Source organism: Peromyscus leucopus, chromosome 1, assembly GCF_004664715.2.
Source record: "Peromyscus leucopus breed LL Stock chromosome 1, UCI_PerLeu_2.1, whole genome shotgun sequence".
NCBI lineage: Eukaryota > Metazoa > Chordata > Mammalia > Rodentia > Cricetidae > Peromyscus > Peromyscus leucopus.
Genome location: NC_051063.1, coordinates 95,519,915 through 95,537,989, shown reverse-complemented (window position 1 = coordinate 95,537,989; position 18,075 = coordinate 95,519,915). Strand labels below are relative to the sequence as shown.

The window sequence follows — 18,075 nt, the reverse complement described above, 5'->3', positions numbered from 1 at the left end:
AAAAAGAAAGGGAGGGAGGGAGGCAGAGAGAAAGAAAGGAAGGAAGGATGGATTGAAACTAGGCTGGAATATTTAAGACCTTGTCTCAAAAAAAAAAAAATCAAGAAAGGAGCTGGGGGAAGGAGGAAGGCAGGAAGTAAGGGAGATGGGGAGGAAGGGGAAAAAAGGATATAAATACCATGATAGTTAATACTGATTGCCAACATGTCAGAATATAGACACCTAGGATATATATCACCTAGGAGACAAGCTTCTGGGTACACCTGTGAGGGACTGTCTTGATTGGGTTAACTGAGGCAAGAAGACTACCCTAAAAGTAGATGGCACCATTTCCTGCTCTTGGGCCCTAGACTCCATAAAAAAGAGACAGCTAGCTAAACACCAGCAATCACTGAAAGAAAATAGCCTGGAGATGCTAACCAGGTACTGAGCAGGCTTTTATTAAATCCTCCAGGCTGCACTCAGGATGGGTGGAGATGTAGCCCCAGGGAGAGTTACAGAAGTGAGCTTTATAGGTAATAGGATAGGAGTAAGCGTGAGGCTAGCTGGTCAGTTCCTGATTGGCTGCAGAAAGAACATTTTCCAAATAAGGGTGTAGGAGCATGAAGTCTAATGCAGCCTGGTGCAAAATTTCAAATGCAGAACTCATCACTATCTTGTAAGCAATTCATTGATGGACTGAGACAAAATGGCGTTACTAATGTTAAGCCCTATCAATCATTATTCTCTGCTCCCTGATTGTGGATGCAACATAAGCAGCTGCTTCAATGGCCTTCTGACAGGATTTCCCAGTACCCTGAAACTGTGTGCCACAGTAATCCCTTAATAGATTTTGTCAGAGTATTTTATCACAGCAACAGGGAAAAAAAAAGACAAAGAAACTAAAGAAAACTGAAATAAATATATAGATATTCTATGTTCATGAATCAAAAGTCCAATACCATTTCTTTCTTTCTTTCTCTTCTTCCCCCGCCCCCCCCTCCACAGGATTCCTTCGTGTAGCCCTGGCTGTCCTGGAACTCACTCTGTAGACCAGGCTAGCCTTGAACTCACAGAGATCCACCTGCCTCTGCCTCCTGAGTACTAGAATTAAAGGTGTACAACACCACCACCCAGCCAATATGCTTTCTTAAGATTTACTTTTATTTATGTATATGTGTATATGCCTGTGTATGTGTCACTTGTGTGAGCAGATGACTGTGGAGGCCAAGAGGAGGCAGTGATGAGATCCTGAATGTGGTTGCTGGGAACCAAACTCAGGTCCTCTAGAAGAGAAGCAAGCCTTCTTAATCACTGGGCTATCTCTCTAGCCTTCCAACACTGTTAGGATTGCAGTTCTCCCCAAATTGAACTAAAAATTCAACTCAATTCCTATCAGAACCCCAGAAGTCTTTATGTAGAACTTTACATATTTTTTGAAATATAAATAACCTAGAATATCAAAGCAACTTTGAAAGTACAGAACATAGTTTGTATACTATTTCTATACTTCTCAATTTCTAGACTTACCATAAACTTACAATAATCAAGAGAGTATAGCATATTCCATACATATGGATCAATGGAACAGAATTAAAAGACCAGAAATTAATTTCTGTATACTTATAGTCAACTGACTTTTGACAAGGGTACAAATGCCATCTAATGAAAAAAATGATAGTCTTAAACAAATGGTATCTAAAGAGATGAATTTATATCTCATATAGCATATACACAAATTAAACTAAGTATTAGAAGACAGAAGAAAAATGTTGAATTAGGTAAAAATTATATATGTACCAAAAGCACAACCCATAGAAAAAAGTACTAAACTGGACTTCATCATAATTTAAGACTTGTTGCTTCAAAAAACACCATTAATAAAATTAAAGGGCAGAGTATGGAGAGATGATTCCATGGTTAACAGCACTTGCTGCTCTCCCAGAGGACCCAGGTTCTATTCCCAGAACCCACATGGAGGCTCACAACTGTCAGTAACTCCAGTCCCAGGGGATCTGATGCCCTCTTCTATCTTCCATAGGCACTACAAGCATATGGTGTACATACATACAAGCAGGCGAAACATCCATGTCTTCTATTGGTCTCCATGTGCACTGCATGCCTTTGATGCACATGCATACAAGCAGGCAAAAGACCCATATTCATAAAATAAATCTCAAAAGAAAAAATATTTTTAAGGAAAATGAAAGTGGGGCTGGAGAGATGGCTCATTAGTTAAGAACACTAGCTATCTTGCAGAAGACTGGAGTTCAGTTTCCATCATCCACATGGTGGTTCACAACTGTCTGTAACTCCAGTTCCAGGGGATATTATGTTCTCTTCCAGCCTCTGTGGTTGCCAGCACACATATTGTGCACATGCATCCATGCAGGCAAGCACTCAAATGCATATAAAATAAAGTAAATCTTTTTTTAAAGAAAAAAATTAAAGGTAGATGAGGAGAGGCTTAATAGGTAAAACGCTTGGCATGCAAACATAGGGACCTGGGTTGGGACCACCCAGATGCCCAGCACCCACATAAAAGCTGGACATGGCAGTGTGCATTCATTATCTGTTGCTGGGGAGGTAGAGACAAGAGGGTTTCTGGAGCTTGTTAGCCAGCTATTCTAGCCAAACTGGTAAGCTCCAAGTTCATTGAAAGACCCTGTCTCAGAAACTAAGATGAAACTCAACTGAGGAGGATATCTAGTATCCACCTATAACCTCTATATACAACACACACGAGAGAGAGAGAGAGAGAGAGAGAGAGAGAGAGAGAGAGAGAGAGAGAGGATTATTCCTTCCATTGAAAGAATCTCTTTATAAGGTCCCAATAACAAACCAAAATATGATTCCACAAAGTACACTCTGGGAAACCAATGAGTTTGTCAGGCTTACTTACAGAGTGTGAGATGAGGGGTTATGGACAGCATCCTGAGTGATTCACAGCTGTCACACAAGAAGGCCTGGAGGTTGGCTTCCTCAAAGCCACAGAGATAGAGACCCTTCCCTTTTTCTTTCCCAGCCTATATGCTAAAGGCTCTCCCTGAGACCTGGGCCCCTAAGCAATTAGGGCATAACTGCATATTGCTGGGAGGCATGGTTGGAGACCCAGGTAAAGGTCCAATGACCCTCCTCACCCCTCCCCTCTATGAGGGAATGTCAACAGTCCACAAACATGATATGTGAACACTTGCAAGCAATCACAACTGATCTGATGAAGATGGTGACTGTTTTGCTCAGAGAACACACTTTACAACAACACTTCCCCACCCATACACAAAGAAAATGAAGCACTAGGGATATAACTCAGTAGTAAAGCACTTGACTAGCACGCAAATGGCCCTGGGTATTTTAATCCCCAGCACTGAAAAAAATAAAAAATAAAATGAAAAATATAATAGACTACAAGAAAATATTATAAACCATACATCCAATAAAGAATCCTTTGTTCAGAATTTGAACTTTCATCATTCAATATTTTTTAAGTGACACACAAACCATATTAAAAATGGATAAAGGATTTGAACAGATATTTTAGCAAAGAAGAAACAGGAAGAGCTAGAAATAACAAAAAAAAAAAAAAGGTCTACACAGCAGCACCAGTCATTATGGAAATATTAACTGAAGCCTCCATGAGCTGCTACTTCACACTCACAACAGTAGTAAAACAACTATAATTTAAAAAACAACAAATAGCAGGCTGTAGTGGTGCAGGCCTTTAATCCCAGCACTCAGGAGGCAGAGGCAGGTGGACCTCTGACTTCGAAGTCAGCCTGGTCTACAAAGAGAGTGCCAGGACAGCCAGGGCAGTCACACAGAGAAACACTGTCTCAAAAAAAAACCAAACCAAAGACAAAACAAAAAAAGGTTAAAAAAACAATAAATGCTAGAGTGCATGAGGAAAAACTATCAAGTGTGGAAAAAAAGAACAGTACAGCCACTTTAATAATATTTTGGCAGTTTCTTATAATGTAAACATAAATTTATAATACCCTCAAAAATTTCACTTCAAAGTATCTGCTCAAGAGAAATGAAAATGTCTGTAGAGTCTTATATACATTATCAGAATAGCGTTCAAAGTGGAAATAATTCTAAGTGATGAATAAACAAACAAAATACAATATATTCATATGGTGGAATATTATTTATCCACAAAAAATAATAAAGTACTAATATATACTACAACTCAGATGAACCTCAAAGTAATCTAAGTGAAAGAGACTAGTCCAAAAGGGCCACATATCATATGATTCTATTCATATGAATTGCCAGAAAAAGGCAAAGTTATGGAGATGGCAATCAGAATAGTGGTTACCTAGGTCCAGAAATAGGAGTGAGAATTGACTAGAAATGGTGGATACTAGACTACTTTTTTTTCTTTATTTTTTTATGTGTGTGTGAATGTGGCACATGTGTGCAAAGAATGTGTGTGGAGGTCAGAGGACAACTTTTGGGAGTGGGTTCTCACCTCTCCACTTCGTTTGCTGCTATTGCTGGACCACATACTCCAAGCTAGCTAGTCCAGGCGTTCTAGCCCCATTTCCTGTCTTCACCACCCATGTGACTGCAGAAGAGCCGAGCTAACAGATGCACACGCTACAGCATCTGACTTTTTACATAGATTCCAGGACTCAAACTCAGGTAGTTAGGCTTGTAGGGCAAACCTTTCCCCTGAGGCTCCCTCTCAAATCACCTCTCAGGCCCAACATTGCATTTTCAGTTCATCAAAATATCCCAAAGCAGGACTGTGATGATATGGGTACAACTCTGAAATTTTATTAAAATTCACTGACTTATATACTTAAATCAGGTGAATTCACGCCTCACCACGCCCATCCATTGACACGACCTAAAGACTGAGAATCCCTTTGTGTCCCATAAGGGACCCACCCCCGCTAAGAAGTGTTCCGTAAAGTGGGCCTTTCGCCCCATTTATGCCCTGCTGCTGCTCACCCGCGGGTGCTGCTGGGTCACTAGCACTGAGACTTCGGGCTGTCGCCATAGCTCAGGGGTGTTATGAAAAGTAAATGACCCAGTTCTTACTTTAAAGTGATGGGATTAATGCTTGAAAGGTGGGTCCAGATGCCAAGAGAAAGAGATTGGGGGGTCAGCCTGGTCTACATAGTGAGTCTCCAGGCCAGCCAAGGCTACACAGTGACTCTCTGTCTCAAAATTAATTAATTAATTAATTAATTAATTAAAAGTAAGTAAATAAATAAATAACACCAAAATTCACAAACAAAATTGTGTGAATCCATCCTTCCAAGGGAGGGATGAAGAAGCTGCAGGGAGGGAATGTTGAGACACACACCCCCACACACACTCCTCTGGCATCCCCTGAAGTCTACCGGTCCCCATACCCACAGCCCCAAAGCCTCTGTCTGGCCTCCATCCCCAGCCCCTGAGAGCTCTTCTGACAGAACGCCCTTTTCCCAGCCCTACCTCCTCAGGCGTGTAGTTCAGCTAGCCTCATCGCGTCTTCCCTCACACAAAAGTGGTTTGGGAGTGGCGACAGCCCTGGATGTGGAACGAAAGAGCCGCTGCAGTATTCCCACAATCTCTCTAGCTCAACAAGCGCCGGGATTCACACTGACCCGACGGGGCGGGACGGACCTCGAGCAGGCACCGCGTCGCGTCAGTCGCGAGTTCCAGCCGCGACCACGTGCCCCTCGAGCCCGGCCCCGCCCACCTCCAGGCCCCGCCCACGGCGCCCAGCAGTTAGCCCGGCAACTGGCGCGAAAGGGCGGCCGCGGGAACGCAGGCGCGTTCGGGAGAGCGCGGCGCGCATGCGCCCGGAGAAGCAGGTCGGGTGAGGGGCCGCACCCAGGGTCCTGGAGGCGGAAGTGTAAGGGACTGGGGGTCCTGTCTTCCAGTCCCCAACTTGGAGTGCGCGATGCGGGCGGAGGGAGAGCTGGGGTTGCGGGGGAAGCTTCCTCCTGGATCCGGGCCTGGGTGCGGCTGACGCGCCCTGTCTGTGTGTGTGCCCAGGGAAACATGGAGTACTGTCTGGCGGCCGCGATGCTGAACGGGGTGGACCGGCGCTCACTGCAGCGCTCGGCTCGGCTGGGGAGGGAAGTGCTGGAGCGCGCCAAGAGAAGGGCAGTGAACTGGCATTCTCCGGAGCGATCCAAAGGCAGCGTGGGGGTCCTTTACCGCCAGGACCCCTACCAGGAACGATGGTCGGTCCCCGGTCCCCAGCGCCTCCTAGGAGAGGTGAGGGCGCGAGCTGGGGGACTGCCCAGTCATTCTCGGCCTCCCACTGGGCCAGAGGGAACCTCCATGGCCGAAAGAGGCCAAGTATCTGGGCAAAGAGTGGAAAAGTCCTTTGGAAACTTCTTTTGACACCTTTTATTATTTGACAGGGGTCTCAAGAAGCCCAGACTGGCCTTGAACTCCTGCCTACACCTCAAGTACTAGTTTTAAAGGGATTGTACACCGGCGCAGTGTGACCAATTCTTTATGAGTAACAAAAGAATAGTTACTCGTTATTAATAGTTACTCAGAATAAAATAGTATTCTGTTTGTCTACTTTTAAAATATAATTTCTTGCGGAGTGTGGTAGTGCACGCCTTTAATCTTAGCACCCAGGACTTAGAAGTAGATCTCTGAGTTCGAGGTTAGCCTGGTGTACATAGCAAGTTTCAGGCCAGCTAGGGTTACATAGTGAGACCTTGTCTAAATAAGCAAATACAATTCTTAGTGTGGTGTCAGAACTTGGGAGATCGGGGCAGGAGGATCAGGTTCAAGGCCAGCCTAGTGTACATGTGACCCTGTCTCAAAAACTCTAAACAACAATAACAGCTTTTTTTCTACTACTTGATAGTAAGTAAGGCCAGCTAACCTATTATTTTAGTTCCTGGATAAATTGCATGTCTACTTTACTGAGTTAGAATTCTTTCTCAGCAAGATCCTTCTTCCCAATTTCAGCTTGTAGAAGCTATCCTAAAAGTGAAAGAGGCTATTCCTCAAAAGGATGTCCTTTTCCAGTAGAGACTTGTAGGTTTCATCTGTGGCTTGCCATTTATTCACGTAGAGAGAAGAACGGCGCCCAACCCTTAGTGCTTCCTTCAGAACAATGGCTGAATTCATGGACTATACTTCAAGTCAGTGTGGGGTAAGTTGGTGCGAACTCACACTGTGCTCCTGATCTGTGCTTAAGAACAATCAGTACTCCTCCATCCAGGGACTTACAGGCCTTCATGAGCAGATTATAATCTATTAAACCAGGTGGTAAACACAAGTTAGAATTCATTCAACAAATATTTATTCATCCTAACTGTAGTTGTTGAAGATACAGCAGTAAACAAACCAGAAAAGGTCTTTGCCCACATTGAGTTTTCAGTTGTGTAGGGGAAGAATATGGTGCTTATTTCCTGAATTCCACAGTTAGTCTAATTTGAAGATGTTTCCTTTTCCCTTTGAAATTAAGTTAAAATCCTCAGGGTCACTCCTGAGTTGTTTTGTGTTCAAAATGTGTTGAATCAAAAACTGGAAGCCTGTATGTTAGCTCTTAACCTTCAGTGTTTGTTTCCAGTTCATGGTGAATGTCCCAATGGGTTTGTAAACAGGTGTTGGTGACAGAGATAGCCGTGTGAAACAGATGCGGGTGTGCAGTTTCTGCTTCCCAAAGATCAACCAGTTGGCTCTTTTTAATGGCAGATCTGCTTCCCAAAGATCAAACCATGTTCTGTAAATTTGAGCTAGCCAGTTGGCCGCTCTTAAGACTCACCTAAGACACGTGACCAGAGCAGTGAGAAATTAGGAGTGCACTTCTGGACATGAAGTTCCCCTCCTTCTGTTCTTTAGCTTCCTGTGGTAAAGTTCAGATTTCTGAAGCCCCAAGCTTAATTATTGACTTCTTTGATTTCCACTGAGAGATGAAGAGTAAATTATGACAACACCATGCAAGATGTAGTCATTGAAATGAGGAAACAGATTTTAGGTTCTGACACCCATACACTGAAGTTGAGGGGCTGGATGTTAAAGGCAGACCAGCCAACACTGAAGGGAAACACAGGCTGTTTTCTCGGAATCACACCGGGCTTTACATGTAAGTGCCCTGGATTTAAGGATACTGGTGTATAAGCGAGATAGAAAAGGGTTGGTTTTGCTGTGCTTTCAGGCTTCAGATGTTAAGATCCCCAAACTGCCAGTCTTTCTGTTTTGTTAAAGATCTCAAGTAGCCCAGGCTGGCCTCAGACTTGCTACTTACCTGACCCTGAACTCTTGATCTTGCTTCTACTTTCTGAGTATAGGGATTATAGACATTCACTGCCATACCCAACCCCCATCTTTTACAAACATTCTTTAGATTACAATAGGATTTCATCCAAGGAGCTATGGTTCAGAGACCATTTTTAATTTTTTTTTTTTTTTTTTTTTTTTTTTTTTTTTTTTTTTTTTTTTTTTTGGTTTTTCGAGACAGGGTTTCTCTGTGTAGCTTTGCGCCTTTCCTAGAACTCACTTGGTAGCCCAGGCTGGCCTCGAACTCACAGAGATCCGCCTGGCTCTGCCTCCCAAGAGTGCTGGGATTAAAGGCGTGCGCCACCCCCACCCGGCTAATGTTCTTAATTGTCCTAAGGAGGCATTAGAGTGATCTGTAACTTCAGCTCCGCTATAAAATCATTAACTTAAACACTTGGTTCATGGTTCAGTCAAATAATAGTTGTCTTTGAAGCTTAGCAAACTGGTGTATTCTTTATGTAGGTTTTCAGCTATGTTCCTCTTCAATCCCATTACAGACTGGTGCTTCATAACTTCTTGGTCTTTTGAAGATTTAGAAAAGTGTTCTGGGTTTGGCTCTACAATTTTAAAGTGGCCTTAAAATGTCATAGGTCCGTGTCCTGAGTTCTCTCCCCAGCCTCTTGTCACATTCCTTTGACGCTGTCTCTACAGTATGTTCCAAACAAACTTGTGACATCTTCATTACTCATAGTCAAGGGCAAATCTAAGGTTAACTTGGAAGAGGAGGAAGGAACTAAACAAGAAAAATGTGACTTTTCTGATCTTTTGGATTATTCTTAAACTAGAGATCTCCCTCCTTCCATTATTCCCCTGTGCAGAACCCTGGGGCAAAAGGCTGCATGGCTTTTAGGTTTATGTTTTGTAGCCTTCAACTCAAGGAAATCCCTCCATTTCCTCTTCCTTGTCTGAGTACCTGGAAGTAAACACAGAATGGTTGATCTGACTCTGTCAGGGAGGAAATGAAAGGGTGAGTGTATTTGACATGGAAGTGAAGATGTGAAAACCTTTACCTAGCAGAGAACATGATTCTGCCTCTTTATTTACTTCATCAGAGTTCTTGCCCTACAGAGGCAGCAGGTGGCAGCAAAACCATGCCAAATGCAATTTCCTTGTCTTAGCATCTCAGGCCTAGGCCTGTGGAAAGGACAGGTAATTTACCTTTTTTCTCATGCTTCCTTCCATAACTTTACTGTGCACAAGTATCGGAGAATCTTTCTGAAAATTTGGCCAGAATAATTAAATGTTCTTTCACATTATTTCTCTAGAAATACTATTCATCTATGCCAGAGGAAGGAGGGGCAACCCACGTCTACCGTTATCACAGAAGGAAGCCTCCAGAAATGTACATGTACTCAGACATAGGACATGATCGAGAACAGGTACAGCTCTCCATTGTTCCAGGCCATGCCTGTAGCCTCTCAAGGTTGAGACAGAGGTTTGTAAGTCCCTGTGGGATTTTTTTTTTGTCATCAGATACCTCTGTGACTCAGCATTCTAGAGCTCAGCAGACATGTGTGACTTCATAATCTCCAAGAACTTACAGAAATAGGAGTTTGTGTGAAACTTAAAATTATTTCACTCTAGGATCTTCAACTGAACCTGTGATCCTGGGCTGTGAGGTTCTTGGGCAGCCTTAAGAACCACATATTTACATATGCATCTGGGAATACAAAAGAGGGTTGTTGTCTTAAGCCACATGTAGCAGCACAGACCTTTAATCCCACCACTTGGGAGGCAGAGGTGGGTAGCTCTCTCTTGAGTTTGAAGTCAGCCTGGTCTACACAGAGAATTATATCTTACTGAGATAGTGATACTGCTATGTCTTTGGTAATTTTTAAAAAGGAAATGTGGGTGGGGATTGTCTCATTAAATATTTTTCATTTTTCAGACAGGGTCTTGCTGTGTTGCCTACTCTGATCTTGAACTGGTCTCAAGTGATCCTTCTTCAGCCTGTAGGGTGGCTAAGACTACCTTGGTTTTTATAAAGATAAGAGCTAGCAGCCCCTTATCACACACTCTGTCTTGTTTGGTTGGTTTGGGGGTGTTTTGTCTAGTTTTGTTTTGTTTTGTTTGAGACAGGGTTTCTCTGTGTAGCCTTGACTGTCTCGGAACTCACTCTGTAGACCAGGCTGGCCTTGAACTCACAGAAATCCTCCTGCCTCTGCCTCCTGAGTGCTGGGATCAGAGGTGTGTGCCACCACAGCCCGGCTCACACTCTATCTTTTAATATGTGTTAATATCTTTAATATATGATATTAAAGATTAATATCTTTTAATATGTGTTGTACAGCTTTTGGGTTTCCAGTCATGGCGAAGGAGGCTAGCTGAAAGCCAGCGCGCAGTGGCAGGAGGGTCAGGGAGTGGCGGGGCCCTGCCAGCTGGGTGCCCTCTAGGAGGCTGGGGGGTTGGCCTAGGCAGGGCCCCACTGGGTGGCCCCTACAGATTTAAGCCTCTTCAGAGTCTGGAGAAAGTGGCAGAGACAACAGCAGAGCCTTCTGGGCAGCTTGTTGTTCACTCAGACACTCACAGTCACACTGTCCTGGCTAGCCTTGAGGACAGAGAGAGAGGGGCTTTCTCTGTGATATTACTTTAATTGTGGAGAATGTGCATTTCTGAGCCCACAAAGCTTTACTTGCTGCCAGTAGCGAGTATTTCTCAATGATGTTTGTGGAAGAGGGTGAGATTGGCCAGTCTATTTATATGTTGGAAGGCATGATTGCAGACACTTTTGGTATTCTGCTGGAATTTATCTATACAGGTTATCTACAGGCCAGTGAGAAAACTACAGAACAGATCCTGGCTACTGCTCAATTCTTAAAAGTCTGTGATCTGGTAAAGGCTTACACAGACTTCCAGACTAACCATGGCTCTCCAAAGCCTCTGGCTCTGAACAGCACTGGGACTCCAGTGGTTGTTATTTCTAGTAAGAAGAATGATTCTCTAAAACGGAAGCAGGGAAGACCAAGAAAAGGCAATAGTGTGCGGGAGGGAAAATCAGAACTCACTTCCAAGGAAGACATGCAGCTGAGAGTGAACAATTCAGTTCAGAATAGACAAAACTTGGTGGTTAAAGAAGGAGACAGTGTGGAGCTGAATGCAGGCACAGATCCCAGAGGAAAAGGCATCTGAATCCGCTGGTGAGCCAGATAGAGTGGAGGAGGTGCTCGCTGAGGATGAGAACTGTGACCCCAAGGCTTAGGATGGGCAGGATAGCCTGAGTAGGCACAGCAAGTGGAGGATACAGAGCTCTGTCAAGCTTAAAGATTACAAACTCATTGGAGATGAAGACGACCAGTGTTCAGCCCGGTGGATATGAGGGGAAAAACGTGCCAGCGGTCCTGAGGCCTGGTGTAAAGACTGTGGCAAAGTCTCTAAGTATAATCACTTTTTAGCAATCCACCAAAGATGCCACACTTAGAGCAATTTGTTGAGAAATTTGGAGTTGTGGTCATGACAGTATTTATTTATTGTTCAATTTCTATATGATAGGCATTTTAATAAAGCCTCCTTACATGCCATTTTATATAGGTCTCTTAGTAATCCCACAGTAGGTAATATCTCATGTACAGATCCAGTCTTACTTAGAGCAGGCTCACCCATGTCGTGATAACCCAGCCAACCTGATTCAGAACCCTTGGTTTTTGTTTTGTTTTTTGTTTGTTTTTTTTTTCTTATCAAGTTATTAAGCACCTCCTGCCTTTTGATTTGTGAATGTTCCTCATCTTGGCAGAAACATTCTCTTGCCCTGTTCTACAGATGTCTTTATAGTTTAGCCATCTTGTAAATATTCCTCCTTTTGGATATCTCTGACTCAGCATTGGTATTTGTCCACCTTGTTACTGAAATGTCCTTTGTCCTCTCATATGGTCAATATGGAAGCCACTAGCAACACAGGGACCTTTTTTCCTCTTATACAGTACTGAGGGTGGAACCCAGGGTTTAGGTGCATGCCAGCCAAGCATTTTACAGCCGAGCTCTATCCCAGCCCTACATAAATTTATCACTTGAGTTTTAGATAGCTAGACTGAGAAACTGAATTTTAATTTTGTTGTTTGAATAACCACATATGTCTGATGGCTACCATATTGGACAATGTCTCTAGCAGAAATTCTCAAGTTCTTTCTTGAGCTGTTTGATTTCAGGTCAGGTTGTGATCGTTACTTGTAAGCTTATGTATAGGGGCTAGTGTTTTCAGTTTTGCTGTCATGTGACTTAGTGGCACCTGCTGCTGTGTTCCTGAGCCTGCACATTAGAACCACCCAGAGCTTCTGCAGCTCCCTGTGCTCCTCCACACTCAGCCTGCTGATTGACTTGTCTGGATTGGCCATGTTTGAAGTTTCCCAGAGATGGAGCTGTCGATAGAGTGCATGTACAAAGCCCTGGCATCACTCCCCAGCACCACAGAAATGGGGCAAGGTTGCACGTTCTGTGATTCCAGCACTCCAGAGGTGGAGACAGTAGGATCTAAAGTTCAGGGTCATCCTTGGCTGCAAGGCAAGCCAGTGATACATGAGGTGCTCTCTCAAAAAAGAAATTCTGTACATTGGCCAGGCGGTGGTGGCGCACACCTTTAATCCTAGCACTAGGGAGGCAGAGGCAGGCGGATCTCTGTGAGTTTGAGACCAGCCTGGTCTACAGAGTGAGATCCAGGAAAGGCGCAAAGCTACACAGAGAAACCCTGTCTCGAAAAAAAAAAAAAAAAAAAAAAAAAAAAATTCTGTACATTGAAAACTTGAATTAGGCTACTTTGGACAGAACAAAATCCCAACTATGTGTTGAACTGTAGTGGGTTCTATTTTATTTTTTTCTAATGGGCTCTGTAACTAATAGATTCTAATATTAGATAGTATTGTAGCTATTTTTATCCAAGTTGTACATAATTTAAAGCATTACATTGTTCAGTAAAACTTAAGAACAAAAAAATATGTGTTGTGCAAAAGCCAAAGGTTCTGTTTGTTCAACAGAAGTAGGCTTTTTGGTTTTGAGTTTTCTTAAACTCCTTTAATTATTCTCAAAACTGACAGACTTAAGTCCAGAATCAAGTCCCTGACTTCTCTGGTCTATGAGTCATCTTAGGGTAGTAGAGTAAAGGGGTCGAGTGACAGGAGTGAGCATGGGGATGTGAGTGGACTCAGTACAGGCTGCGAGAACCCTTTGAGTAGTCCTGAAATCCCCTCTCCACCCTGGCCTGATCTCTCCAAAGAGCAACATTCCTCTTTCCTGTGATGTACAAAAATGGTACCTCTAAAGCTTTATCCATGTTCCCTGCTAATACCATTCCTAGAAGAAGCAGAGAAGAAAACTGTGTTTATGAAAGTCTGTTGGGTGTCATGACTTTAGCATTTCAATCTTCCCTTCCATCCAGGAGACCAAGGCTCTGAGTTAAGTGACTCCTGCTAGTGAGTAACAAGACATGGGATTTAAACTCAAGTTTGCCAGACTCCATAGCTCACATAAGGAAAAAGTAACAATGGAAAACACATCTCTAAAAATAGCTCTAAATGTACCAAACAGATCATTAATAACAGGTGACAGATGAGAAAAAGGCATAGGAAATAATCCTAATAAGATAAGAGAAAATGTCTCTGCTTTCAGAAGGTCAAAGCTCAGGTCATAATCGATATTTATCTTGACAGAGAAACAGCAGAGAAGAGACATCTGTTGGTCCAGGAATTATCTACCAAACATCAGAGCATTCTCAAGAGGCATCCTGGCCTGTGAGTACAGAACTTCATGTGTGCTGGGCTTCACTACCCTTCTGTAAGCTGGCTGACTTGTTACCAATTGGGCTTCATTTGTATGGAGCTCTACAGTGTCTTCAAATTGAGAGGTTTACTTGAAGGTCCACAAGATTTTGGTTCAGTGCAAAATTCTTTTTTCTTAGTGTTTTCCTTCACTGGAGGCTTAAGGGATGCTCTGTGTGCCTCAGCTCATAGTTGTGGTTGGAAAGAATGTTAAGTATTCACAGCTCCCTTCCTAGGCTCAGCTGGGCTGGCATTGGCTCCTGCTAGAATTCCACCATCTGTTGAAGCAGCAGGGGGGTCTGACCCTCTGCTTGTAAAATGCAGCCATTGCTGAAATTCCAGAATGTGTACATGTTGGGTTCCAAAACATTTGAAATGTTTCTGTGGAGGAAAAAAAAAAGAAATAGATATGGGTGTTTTCACTTTCAGGACCAAGGAGTAAGTAAGTAGTCTTTGAGCCTAGGGAGTTTGTTTGGGACTTGGAAGAGCTGGAATTCGAGGAAGGAACTTAGACATGTTGCTGCAATAAATCGCTTTTTGTTTGTATAAAGTTTGTTACTAACCAGGATTCAGATATTCTAGAGTTATTAGCAACTAAAAAATTTTGCTTCTAGTACAAATGCAAGCTGTCAGCTGTGGATATCTTCATTAGTGCTGCTTTTGGTAATTCTGATTGGCCTGGAGTTCCAATGTGAAGATGGATTTTTTTAGGTTTATTTTATGTGTATGTGTGTGTACTTGCATGTATGTATATCACATGCATGTTTGGTACCCTCAGAGGATAGAAGAGATTGTCAGGTCCCCTAGAACTGGATTTACAGGGTTTGGTGAGCCATCACCATTGCCTGGGTTCTGGGATCCATACCTGCATCCTCTACAAGAGCAGCAAGCAAGTGCTCATAACTGCTGAGCCATCTCTCCAGCCCCCCCACACAAATAGGCACTAACCTCAGCGCTGCCGTGTATGGAGATGAATGGAGCATGTCCTTGGCTAGGATTCTGAGGCCCCTGTATATTACACAGTCATCCTCTGATAAACAGCAGTGTCATTACCACCTCCTCACATCAGTTAAAGGGTGTTGGACCTTTAATTTTTCAGAAGTGGAAAATTGATAACATAAAGTAGCTGTTGAAAATGTTGACCTCAAGTCTGTCATCAAGGTAATGTGGGATGAAATTTCATGGAAGTACAAATATCACTTATTCCTGCCATAGAATTTTCTGGCCAGTAGTTTCATTAGTCTCCCTTGTGTGGTGTAAGAAATGACAACTCTGCCCATGGTTCTTTCCAAGCATTGAGCAGACATGAAGTAGCTACCCAGATACATTTTTTTTTCTTTGAGATAGGGTTTCTTTATGTAGCCCTGGCCATCCTAAAACTCACTGGGTAGACCAAGCTGGCCTTAAACTCACAGAGATCCTCGCCTGCCTCTTCCTCCCAAGTGCTGGGAATAAAGCTGTGTGCCGCTGTGCCCAGCTCAGCCCAGATGCACTTTGGCTCTTACCTGCTCTCTCCTGGTTTGTGACTTTGCCTTTTTGCCGTGTGAGCTAAGGCCCATCCCCTGCAAATACACCTGCCCTGAGCCACTTCCCAGCCAGGTATGAAGTCTAGCCTTGGAGGATGGTTTCTACTCAGTTCAGCTCTGAGCACTGTCCCATCAACTCCAGCTTTCAGGGCTTTGCAACATAAAAGAGCCCACCTTCCAGTAAACAGGCTTTGACCCGGAAATGGCTAGGCGGAAGTGTCCGCTTGGTAAATGGGACCGTGGGGGCGCGTGTTGTAAACCCTTCAAACGCTTCAGTGACAGAGGGCGTCCATTCATATTATTAGCTTAGGAGAGAAACGGTGCCTCATCTTTCCGAAGGGAGTCTGGCAAAGCATGATTGAAAGACCTTGCCAGTCCTAAGTGCCATTTTCTACTTCTGATTCCCAAGCAGCCTTTCCCTCTGCCTAACTCCTACTCCATCTAGGGGTTTCCTTTGTGTGCGTGCATGTGGTTTTTTTTCAAATCAGGATCTTTCTCTTTCTATGTAGCCCTGCCTGTCCTGGAACTCTCTTATGTAGACCAGGCTGGCCTCAAACTCACAGAGATCTGGCTGCCTCTGCCTCCAGAAATCTGGGATTAAACATGTGAGTAACCACACCTGGCAGGTGTTCTTTTTATAATTCGTTTCTATAACACTCTCTCATTTACAAGTTTTGACATGCTTGCTTGTGGGTAGGTATTCTCACAGATTTAGAAAGAGAGCATCAAGCATTAAAGCTGAGAATCACCAAAACAGCAGTGCCATCATGTGACCAAGCTGAGCCTTGAAGGCAGGACCCCATATCTATACATTCCTCCCCACCTCTGGCCCACAGTGGCAGAGATCAGTCTTTAAACCACCTTGCCTCTTTTCCTTTCAGGCTGAGGACATCTCTAAGGACCTCTACATAGAAGTGTATCCTGGGACCTATTCTGTCACTGTGGGCTCAAGCCCTTTAACCAAGAAGACTCATGTGGTCGAAGTTGACTCAGGGCAAAGTGTGGACTTGGTCTTCCCCGTATGAAGTTGACCATCACTGCCATCATTTCGCTTTTTTTTAAGTAGCAAGAAGAATAAAATCACCTATTAATTGTCTTAATAATGATAGATTGATGCTACTTTTAATGCTGGCTGTCAAGGGGCAACCTTTGTGAACTGGAGTCTGTCTCTTTCAGAGCTCATTTTACCTTGCGATTGATTATAGAAGTCCCCTATTCTTGTGTGCCTGAAAACAATAATGTAATGGTGCTGTCTGAACAGCTCTTACTACTGGCTTTCCAAATAAGTGTTAATTATGATAATAAAGGGAGAGATTTGGAACTAAAAAGAATTCATTTTATTGGTATTAAAAAGAAAAAAACCCAATGTTCCCCATGTACAACTGTAGGCTTTGTGAGAAGACAGCAGGTGGGCACACCCTGCCCCTTTTGTGATAGGTGTCCTAAGCCGTTCAGCAGGCCCCTGGCAGGAAGTTCCAGTGCAGGACCACCAGCTCCTGTGGCCCTCACAACAGATGTCTTCCAAATGCTGCTTCCCTGCAGGAGCTCTCCGGACCTGCAGGAGCTCTCGGGAGGGGAGCGGTCGCTGTTAGACATTCTCACCTGTAGCCTGTGCTCAGCCTCCTTCTGTTAAGGCTTTCTCAGACGCTCTTTTTAACCTCTTTTCAAGTGTTTACCTCATTTTCCTTAACTTCCTCTAGGAGAAAAATCTTCAATCTTATAGGCTGACTGTAATTTTAAAGATTTTTGTTTTGTTTCTGTTTTGATTTTTAAAATGAGACAGGATCTCACACGGTAGTAGCAGACCGGCCTAGTAAAAACCTAGGCTGGCCTTACACTTAGAATAATCATCCTGCCTCAGCTTCCCAAATCTTAGGATTTACAGACATGAACCACAATACCCAGTTTGCCTTTTAAGATTATTTCCATGTGTATGAGTACTTTGCATACATACCATGTGCATGCCTGGTACCCACGGAGGCCAGAAGATTGTTGTTGGCTGCCATATGAGTACTAGAAGCAAACCTGGGTCCTCTTTAAGAGCAGCAAATGCTCTTAACCAACGAGTCCACTCTGCCCCAAATTTTAAAATTATGTGTCTATGTGTGGACTTGTGCACCTGGAGTATAGGTACCCTCAGAGTCCAGAAGAGGGGATCTGACCCCTGGAGCTGGAATGACAGGTGGTTGTGAACTGCCTGATTTGGGAAACATTTTATAGGGATCCTTGTACATCCTTCCAGAAGCCTGGAATGAACTTTGTGGGTCCTCTCCATCTTCTGACATGCACAACAGTGGGTATGTGGTTTTCTCAACCATCCTCAAACAGTATATGACCCCAGGAAGAACTACTTAAGGAGTCCCTTAGATGCCCTGCCCAGGCATTCTGCTTTACCCAGATGCTCAGGACTTTTCTACTAAGGGAACTGTTTCTCTGGTTGTTCTAATGCCTGGCTTCGTTGTCTGTGTTCAGCTTCTGGTTGAGACTGCCGTGGTTTCTTGTTGGTGGCTTTCAGGGCTAGCTCCTGGGTAGTCCCCACAACTGCAGTTGGCTCTCTGTCCTGTTGGTTGTCCTTGTCT

General features: G+C 43.7%; 1 protein-coding gene and 1 pseudogene across 4 annotated transcripts; both read left to right on the top strand.

Moving 5' to 3' along the window:
* The first annotated feature begins 5,686 nt into the window (after positions 1 to 5,686).
* Positions 5,687 to 16,824, top strand: Akip1 (A-kinase interacting protein 1). 4 transcript variants are annotated; one of them, XM_028894638.2, is made up of 6 exons: positions 5,687 to 5,786; positions 5,971 to 6,195; positions 7,016 to 7,096; positions 9,492 to 9,605; positions 13,863 to 13,943; positions 16,378 to 16,824. In XM_028894638.2, the coding sequence occupies exons 1-6, from the start codon at positions 5,769 to 5,771 to the stop codon at positions 16,519 to 16,521; spliced, it is 663 nt and encodes a 220-aa protein (XP_028750471.1). In that variant the 5' UTR covers positions 5,687 to 5,768; the 3' UTR covers positions 16,522 to 16,824. The 4 variants fall into 4 exon arrangements, with proteins under 4 accessions (XP_028750471.1, XP_028750473.1, XP_037067498.1 ...); XM_028894639.2 differs by having other exon boundaries at positions 5,744 to 5,827; XM_028894640.2 differs by lacking the exon at positions 7,016 to 7,096.
* Positions 10,493 to 12,819, top strand: LOC114710452 (annotated as a pseudogene).
* Positions 16,825 to 18,075: the final 1,251 nt, after the last annotated feature.